The 9,782-nt window shown below is 38.2% G+C and overlaps 1 protein-coding gene and 1 long non-coding RNA gene across 4 annotated transcripts; one reads left to right on the top strand and one right to left on the bottom strand.

The window, feature by feature from the left end:
• Positions 1-242: 242 nt before the first annotated feature.
• Positions 243-4,074, bottom strand: LOC125714964 (uncharacterized). Its single transcript, XR_007383899.1, has 2 exons — positions 3,937-4,074; positions 243-3,716 (listed from the first exon to the last, which is right to left on the bottom strand). It is a non-coding gene; the product is annotated as an uncharacterized LOC125714964 (long non-coding RNA).
• On the top strand, positions 2,616-5,519 carry hlx1 (H2.0-like homeo box 1 (Drosophila)). 3 transcript variants are annotated; one of them, XM_048986134.1, is made up of 4 exons: positions 2,616-3,051; positions 3,541-3,633; positions 3,918-4,102; positions 4,807-5,519. In XM_048986134.1, the coding sequence occupies exons 1-4, from the start codon at positions 2,616-2,618 to the stop codon at positions 5,101-5,103; spliced, it is 1,011 nt and encodes a 336-aa protein (XP_048842091.1). In that variant the 3' UTR covers positions 5,104-5,519. The 3 variants fall into 3 exon arrangements, with proteins under 3 accessions (XP_048842091.1, XP_048842090.1, XP_048842092.1); XM_048986133.1 differs by having other exon boundaries at positions 3,454-3,633; XM_048986135.1 differs by lacking the exon at positions 3,541-3,633.
• Positions 5,520-9,782: the final 4,263 nt, after the last annotated feature.

Raw genomic sequence — 9,782 nt, 5'->3', positions numbered from 1 at the left:
TAACCGAGAGAAGACGGATGACAGGTTTTGGGCGGTTTAAGGATATTTATGTTTGTGTTTATTTTTAGGAGTTTAGGATGAGGTGTGAGGTTTCATAGCATTTTGTCCGGGAAAATATATCATCAGAATATTTGCATTTTTATTCGTCCCGGTTCGTCTTTTGGTCCTGTAAACTGGTCCTGTAAATTGTCCTGCTTTACCTGCATGCGATTTAGATAATAAGAGCAAAGAATTGCAGCAAATGAATTTCAGATTTTATATTCGAATGCATATTTTAAACAGACATCAACATAACCGAATACAGCTTATATTTAACATCATATAAACATGTAGAATAAATGAAAAATGTTTTATTTAAATGTAATTCCCATAAATTAATCTTTTAATTCCGATAAATAAAAATATAAAAGCATCTCACATTGTCAATAATTGCCCAGAAGAATAAGTCTTATTTACAGAACAAATAAATAATAACATTAAAAATAAATAATTTTACATGCACTCCTTCCTGCGTGCTCACTGCTAATAAACAATCCCCAGGTAAACACACTTGGGCGGCTTTCGGCAGCCAAACGGGATCGTTTAAAAATTCCCTGCATTGAGCTCATCGGCACCTGAAATAACCGAAGCGTGTACGCATGCTGTGTTCCTCTACATCCTTTTCCCTAAATTGTTTCGTCTGCTTGATGGAGGGCAAACGGTACATTTCATTGCTAAATTTAACCCGGAAAAAATGTTTCTGAGACACACTGCGGTAGGAAGCCGCCAGAGTCGCAGGACACTTAGGAAATAAATCAGCGCTAATGAAGGCAATAAACAGAGGCGATTACTAAAACGGGATGGGGAATAACGGTTTAAGACGGCTGAGGTTAAAAGCCTTATCAGTCACCAATATGTTTTCTTTTTCGGATCATAATAGCCTAATAAAAATAATTTTATAATCCTTTAACTAAAAATATAACAAAACATATTTACATAAATGAATACCGTAACTTTAAATTTCGAAACTAAACAAAAATGTAGGCCTATCTAAATAAAATTCTTCTACTTCAATATTCTAGACATTTTACTGACATGAAATTGTTTGTTTGGTAGAAGAGAAACAAAACAGAACAAAACATAAACAAAAGAAGGTGCAAGACATATAAGACACGTTTATGACATAACGCTTCACGCAACAACTGTGATTATGACAACTGTTATGCTACAATTAATCCACCAATAAATGAATTCATTTATAAATAAATGTATAATGAATAAACATGCTACCGATTTTTACTTATTTCTATTACTTTTATTATTGTTTTTTTAAAGATGACCCACCGATGAAAAAAATGAAATATTCTTCATAAAATTTATTTTCATGTTTATTTATTGACGTATTACATGCTTTAGATATGTGTGAAGTAAAGCTTTTGTGGTTATTTTTGTTTTCTTTTTTATGAAATTGATTTCCTCTTTATTATAAGCATGAGGGCGGATTTGCGTCACAGCGCAACTTGCGGGTTGAGATAAAGTTGCACAAATATTGAAAAAGGAAGTTCTAACCGTCATTATAAAGTTTTTTTTGTTACACTCAGGAAGAAATACGGATTTCGTTCGTATCCTAAAATACTAAAACATGCTCTATTTTTGGACAAATCTAGCAGGAATATCCGCTCATTTAGTTAGAATCAGAGCCCATTAAAAACAGGATGACCTGCATCTATTAGAGCTGGAGTTTCCTGTACTCAGCGGTCAACCTCGGAATGAAACGGAATTTCAGGGCGAACCACGGGACATGTTCAGAGAAAACCACTTCATAATAATACAAACAATGACATTGGTTATTCGCCGTATTTATGTTCAAAAGCTGAACAATAATTCCCCAGTAATATTTATATTTTCTAAAAGACTTATTGCTTTCGGATTCTCTCTGACGACTGAAAACACATTTTTTAAATTAGTATATTACTGAAATATCATCTACAAAGATACACGTAAAAATAATTAATCTGTGCTTCATAACTGGGCAAAATTTATTAACCCGTTAAACTTTGTATTTGTATAATACTAGGCTAAAAACACGCAATAAACTCATTGTTTGTTAAATTAATTTGTGTTAGCCAAAATGTAAATATATGGTGTTTCGGACAACGTAAGTCGCTCGCAAAAATACGTGTCATTTATTCTTCCAAATTTTCGACACTAAACGTGTAGTCCATAGTTTGGTATTTAGTTATATAATTGTTTTTTTATAATATAGCATTCCTGGTAGTTGTTAACTACAATAATAAATAATAGTATTAATAATCATAATTTTAGTGCTGTATTTATTCATTCGGCCAACGAAGGATTTCACCGGTAAAGTTCAACTCTCAAGTACCCTACTTCTTGGGGGCGTGTCGTCTTGCTTAAGCTGCACCTCCATTGGCCAGAGGCTAACCAATCATTTAAAGAGCAGAAACTTCTGCTGAGGACTACTTGGACCAGCTGCTTACGTTCCATACTTGAGAGAAAGATCCCAGGCCCTTTAAAAAAGAAATCTACCGTTTTCGACAATATCTGCGTTTCCATGCAGGATTTCTCTGTTATCACCGTTTGTGTTTAACCGCGGGGTAACACATATTAGTAGAATGTATACTACCGGACTGAATCCGTTTTATGCTTCTAATTTTAGTCTTTGGTCTGCGTATTGCTCCAGTGGTTTTTCATTGGATTCGATGAAGAAGCCGTCTTTTTGCATCGCTGACATATTACACGTCGGAGACGCTGAAAATATCTCTGGATCTTCCGCTATAATGGCTCATATGGGTCCCCGTGCTCCGGTTCACGCTTCTGGATCTCCCCTGCGCCCTTCCCCGGTTACCCAGGAGCCGTCTGTTTTCAGCTCCAGGGTGAGCTCTGCGTCCCCGTATCACAGGCACGGATTACATTTAACTTCTGTTTCGCGAGTCACTCTGAACTCTCCCCAAGCCCCTGCACCGTCAAGCAAAGACCTAAAGTTTGGGATTGATCGCATTTTATCTACAGACTTTGACCCAAAAGCCAAAGAGACTTCAAGTTTAAGAGGTAGGAGACGGATTCACACAGATACAAATCTTGGTCAGATTTTTCATTTATATGCCTGAATGAGAGACACTCAATATATTTTTTCATATTGCGTTTATGCTGCGTCAGCTCTAAAATTAACTTAAACAAAACGCTAAACAGAATAGTATTTATGTCATGTTAAGTTCTGGCAGCTGTATAACTGAAGTTTTTTAGTTTCAATAGGCGGGACACACTCAATGACATTTTGGCATCTCTCCCCCCAGAACAATTATACAGTTTATTTCTACTTCTGCCGCTCGTTTTTTTTTTTACATCCTTATTACTTTTAAGGTGAGAAACACTAAACGGCAGCACTCCCAAATCCCGCTTATAGGGCCGCTTTTTTAACCTCTTCGTCCTTTTCTTTTCGTCCTGTAACAGATCTCACTTCAATTGTTAGCACGAACCGTCAGTCAGGGATGCATCTCTCTATGCCGCCTTCTACAAGCCAGTACTTTACGCCCTTAGAACCCAGGATGAGCGACGCGCCCACCATGATGAGCTCGTTAGGCAGCGCGGCCAGGCAATCAGGACAGCATCAGTTACAGGATACCTTTCCAGGTGGGCCAGCGCCTTCCGTGTCTCCAAGTAGATCCGATTTTCTGTATTTAATTTTATCTTGCCAGCACAAGCTTCAGTTAGGTCTACAGAATTAAAAAAAACATATTTAATTGCTTGGCATATCATTGTAGGGACTGAGACAGTGGTTGTTACAGCGCACTACGCACTACACTGACCCTGCTGACTTGCGCTGAAAATGCAATATAAAAAAAAAAAAAAAAAAAAAAATTCAATGAAATTTAGAGGCTGTTTGCACTGATTTTTTTCTCGTTTTGTTTCAACAGGTCCGTACGCAGTGCTTACCAAAGACACGATGCCACAGACGTACAAAAGGAAGCGATCCTGGTCACGAGCGGTGTTTTCCAACCTGCAGCGAAAAGGGCTTGAGAAACGATTCGAAATACAAAAGTATGTCACCAAACCTGACAGGAAACAGCTCGCCGCGATGCTGGGCCTGACCGATGCGCAGGTAGGCTGTGTTTGCTCCGTAGCTCTGCATTTAATGGCAGGCGCAAAAAAATAATAATAATAACGTTAAAAGGTGCCGCTGTGGGCGACCTTGAGGACTGTACGCGCGAGCGCCGTTTTGTAAAAAATAAATGTTTAATTTGTCTCTGCAGTGTTTTAGGCAGCTAGATGGCAAGTGGGGCCTTTTGGGCACACCCAGTAATATAAACATGCCGAAACATAATGAGTAATCAGTTTATTGGGGTTGCGAAATGTTGGCCTAGAATTTCGAGGAAGTGAAAGTCGTTCATAACGAGTAAGTGCAAACCCGAATAGGCAAAGGGGTTTGTTTTTACACCCACATTCCAGTTTCATGATTAAGCAAGACTTTGGTTTCTTGGTCAATGTGCTGCAATATCTGAGGAAATACACTGTTTATCGTTGCGTTTTACACTTCATCTGATTGTTGTACCCCTTGGCAATATTATTTGAACTTTATTTTTCGATGTTGGGGATACGCTTTAACTATAGTGCTGCATCCAAGATCATCTGTTTTTAACTAGAGAAAAGACCACACAGGCCTACAGCTTAAAAGATTTTGGCAAAATTGTGCATTATTGTATTTGTATTTAGTCTGCCTGTTTCCTGGAGTCGAACACATCATTTCCAGCTTGCTTTTCCTGTAGTCCTTGGGGAACTAAATCGACTTCCCAAACCCTTCTCTAGGTGAAAGTATGGTTCCAAAACAGGCGGATGAAATGGAGGCACTCGAAGGAAGCCCAGGCACAGAAAGACAAGGAGAAGGAGCAGTCCGACAAGCCGCTGACAGAAGGGGAGCAGAAGGAGCAGGAGTCCGAGTGCGAAAGCGAAGCGAGTGAGTGCGATTTGGACGAGACGCCGGAGCGCAGTGACGTGGACATTGCGGAGCACAATAAGCGAAGCGTCATCATGAACGGGGCTCCCCCCGCCAGCGCTGAGGAGGCGGCGCCGCTCAGCGCGGCCACGGAAGCGCCCGCGTCCTAGCGAGGGTGCGCTAGTGGCGCCCTGGAAGGTAATTTTTATCTGTGAAGTATTTAATATGAAGCCTATCGAAATGTCCGAAATTGAACTCAACAAAAAGGGAATTTTAAAATCGTCTTGTGAAAAATTGATTGGAAGGCGGCCCAAAGACATAGTTTTATTCAGGACTGTTGGTAGCTACCCCGATATATTTGTTATTTTTTCCACATGTAATTGAACCTCCTGTCTTCAAAATAATCCCCTAAATATGTTATTTTGTAAATGTGATTTTTTTCAGTTTTGATAAGCGTAAAAGTGTACAAATATATTGTCTAAACTTATTTGCACTGAAAATAATGTACATAATGTTTCTTACTGTTTTCAGATTGTATTCGTAAAAACCTAATGATTTCCATTAAAAGTTTCTGTCAAAACAGCAATTTACATTGTATCAATCCCTCGATGTATGCGCCGTACCTATATTATTGTTGCTGTTATTAATATAGGCCTAGTCATAGTTATTTGCAGTAGTAATAGTATATTCGTTATTTATTATCACAAAAAATGATAACAATAATTATAATAATATTAATAACAATTACTATTGTTTGTTGTTGTGTATTTATCAGCGAATAGTGACAAAGACCTTGAACTTGTAACAAATTGACTATCGTTCGGTTTCAGAAAGACAGCGTCTGTACCCTGGAACAAGCGACTTAACGTTTAACGCTTCAGCACTAAATATGCCGATGGAGAGATGTAAAAATAAAGTATGAAATTTTAAGTTATTTAAGTATCTTTTGCCAAAGCTGCGTCTACCAGCGTCATTACTATTATTACATAAAATCGTCAGGGTAATGCATTAGAGTAGTCGGTAACAGTTGTACTGTAAAGTTTATAATACTTGGACGATATTAGTGTTTTGTTAACCCTATAAAAGAACACGAAACGCGTCAGTTGATTTTTCTGCTTTTATGGGAAATTCAAGAACCGTTCGCCAAAAGTTAAGGAATCTAATGTAAGACTTCGTTTTCTACTAACCACGAATACATGTAATACGGTGCTTAAATATTTTCGTGGTGGATATGGATACGGTTTTATGTTATTTACGGGGCGATTACGGTCCCACGTCTACTGAGTGTGAAAATGGAAATGGAAGATGGACAGGATAGACGACCGACCGCGTTGGTGACTGAGTTTATTTCCGTACTTTCTGACTGTCCCAAACTTAATAAGCTAATGTCAAAGCTAGTGGGGAATTTGAATTTTTAATGCAACTAGACAGCAGCAACAACAACAGCAATAATAATAATAATAATAATAATAATAATTATTATTATTATTATAAAACCGTAGCTGTAATAACTTTCAGGCTCTTCCGATCAAAATCATTCAGAAAAAATGAGGCGACTTGTCGTCCGAACAGGAAATAAATCGATATTTAACTTTACTACACAAGGTCTAACTTACATTGTTCTAGTAGCCCATATATGCGTGCAGTCGTCAGTGGGATAAAATCACAGTCATGTACAAATCAATATACACCGAATTACCCGTAAGGGTCAAATGCGGTCATCATGGATTCCTTAAACTATACAATCCTTCAGACTTTAAGCTAAAATGACGCGCTGGGTCGGTTTTCGTTTAGAGATATTTTATTACAGTTCTGATTCGTCTTTTTCTTTTATGTATATAGGCCTACAACGTCAGTGTAATGTACTTTTAAACACCGAATAACGCAACCCCTCAAACTATATTACAATGTGTTTGTAATGTGAAAACTACAGTATATTGATTTCAACAGACAGTAACTCGCCCGAGCGGCCTTGGTTCTTAGCAAATGTAGCTACAGCGTGATGATAAAATTACCCTCTGAAAATAATTATGTTTCATCGTACATTAAAGCAGGGCTTCACGAGCTATAAAGCTTCAAAAGAGCTATTGGTTTCTGGAAGAAAGGAAAGTAAACATTTCACCAAACTGGGTCTTCCAAGAGTTAGAAACGCCAAATTAATGGAGGACACCGGGTGAGCTAAGCGAAACACTAATGTTATGTATCATTTAGACAGGATAACGATGTCACCTTGTCAGATCCAGCTACTTTACATAACTCATTTGTTCAATATCGGAATCATAAGTAGTTGATAAATGACAATTTGGACATCGCCCGGCTTCCAAGACCCTTTCATAAGAAGGTTAATGTAATTCCGCTAAGCCTTTTCACTAAAGAATGTTAGCGGAGAGAAACGTGTCGTCTTAAAAAAAAGGCTGAGTGAGAGGAGAGCAAATTTATAGTTTGTATACATTTAGTGGCTCCAGATATCAGCGGAGTAATGGATGGGGGTATCAGCTGAACACAGCCTCAGATGTAGCAGGGACAACACGGTCCATTTAAGGCCGCCCGAGCCGGGCGTGGGACCCGCATGAAACGCAATAAATCCATTCGCTAAAATGGTTTAATAACGCAAATGTTTTTACTATAATTACACTGTTGGGAACTCCGGCGTCAGCATACGTAAGCACATCCCTAAACATTTGTACCCTGTTACGGGCATATACTGTTCTTTTGTTATTTTTAAAATCAGCACGAGGCTTACGTAGCCTCATGTGAAACAGTGCGACATCTTGCGTATGACAACCGTGTGATATGGACTGTTTTGGGACATTTGTGTCTGTATGTATTCTGCAAATATTTCCAGTCGGCGAAAGTAAGCCTGAAACTTTTTCATTGCGTATTTTAACGGTAATTATAAAATGCTGCCAAACACCGAAATAATAATTAGCGAAGGCCTGTACTTCGCGTGGGTTACTCTAGCCCCATCGCAGTATGTGTATAGCAGTTTTTAGCTTTGAATGGAACATGGGGTATAGGCCAAACAGTGCATTAATATATACTCAACAAAATAATTCGTAGTAATAACAGCAGAGTAAGTATACTTGATATTGCAAAGCATGTATGACACGCGTAAGAAATATATTGGCAAGCTATATACATTTAAATCAGAAAAATTGCAGGATAAATTAGGAGTGTTATATACATTATTCATATATATAAACTAAGCATGCACTTTAAAACTAATTCTATTAATTGTCATTCAGAATTGACCATTAAAATTAATTCTTGCTTTTATTAGTGGCACTGAAAACACGATTGGCTAATTTATTTGCCTGTGTTTCATGGTGGCCGGTGTTTATAAACAGTGTTTAACATATGAGTATAGCTTGTGGCATGCACCTCGGTTTAAAAGACTGATCTGTATATTTTCAATTCCACATTTGTTTTTTTTTTCCTTCTGGGAAGGTTGACGCGTTGAATGTGTGTATGCAGGTACAATAACAATAATAATCCTGAAGCTTCGCGTTTTGATTTGTGAACTGTCCCGGCGACTTTTTATGACTAAGGACGGGAGGAATTCCACCTGGCTCATATTTAACGTCAGCTTTTCTCCGTCACACACTCTGTGGCCCCTTTGTGAACTTGAGCTACATAGATCAGGTCAGATTAGCAGCTTTTCAAATGTTAAACCATTCCACAAGAAGTTTGGAATAAATATCAACATAATTATTCACCAAACAACATAAGGAAACTTCTGGTGAAACGGTCTAAATTCGGGATTTCCTTAGATATTAGTCTTAGTACCATTAGACATTATCGGATTTTCAGTGTTTGCAAAGATCTAAATATTGCCATAAATTTGACCACGTAAATGGATTTGTAAAAATCTAGCATTAAGATCCCGTGTCTAAACGCTCTGCTCCTCTTAATTATTTGACCCGATGTACGTAACTGCACTTGAGAGTTAGAATCGCGCAAATTCGCTGTGTTTACAGGGGGGCTTCGCTGCTTTTCCTCCCGGGACCTGAGGTAGCAGCATGTATGTGTATGTGTCCTTCACCTCTGCAGTAGATCTGTTAGGAAAAAAGAAAAGCTCCGTATTTCTTGCATCCACTTAATAATATTTTCCAGTCATTTACGACATAAGAGATCCAAGCCTTACCACTATCGGAGCTTTTTTACGCGAATGAGCATGATATTCATTATATATTCTTTAATATAAAATATTCTCATATTTTTAGCTGCTTGTATTTTATTAGGCATTACGAACAGAAATTAGCAGCAGCTTCTCCTGTATCCTGTAGTGAATTTGTGCTTCTGCTAACGGCTCTGCCTTCCATCCATTTTCATAAAGCCATGAATTAGGCCTAATTCCGCTCTGTTATGAAAATACGTCACTCATCATCTAATATTCTTGTAACTCTTTTTCGCATGCATTTGTGCTGAATTAATTTGTCGAATCCCTGCAAAATATCTGGCCTATATCTTTGTCATTGGGCTTTCAAAATGAATTTTAAGGAGCCATATGTAGAGTTTACATTGTCCTGGAAACTAGGAAACCAAGCAGTAAAGTTTAGACAGAATAAAATTAGATCAGCCCATTGCTCAGGGCACAGAGAGAATGTACAGGGATGCACCAGGACAAGGATGGAGGACGTCCGACAAATGCGTTTATATTCCTGTCATTTATCTGATTTTTCTGTGTGTCCCGTTCATAACTGCATGGGACGTGGATTGAAAATCACTTAAATCAGCATGTAAACATGCAGATAAGGTTGTGAAAACAATGTGTGATAGCAGTATCGGTTAAGAACTGCTGAGAAACAGCTCCAAAGATAGAGGTGAAGGCGTATAGATGAACTGAGAG

The sequence above is a fragment of the Brienomyrus brachyistius genome, chromosome 19 (genome assembly GCF_023856365.1).
Source record: "Brienomyrus brachyistius isolate T26 chromosome 19, BBRACH_0.4, whole genome shotgun sequence".
In the NCBI taxonomy this organism is placed as follows: Eukaryota; Metazoa; Chordata; class Actinopteri; order Osteoglossiformes; family Mormyridae; genus Brienomyrus; species Brienomyrus brachyistius.
Note: the sequence above shows the minus strand (reverse complement) of the source record. Positions and strands in the feature narration are given on the sequence as shown.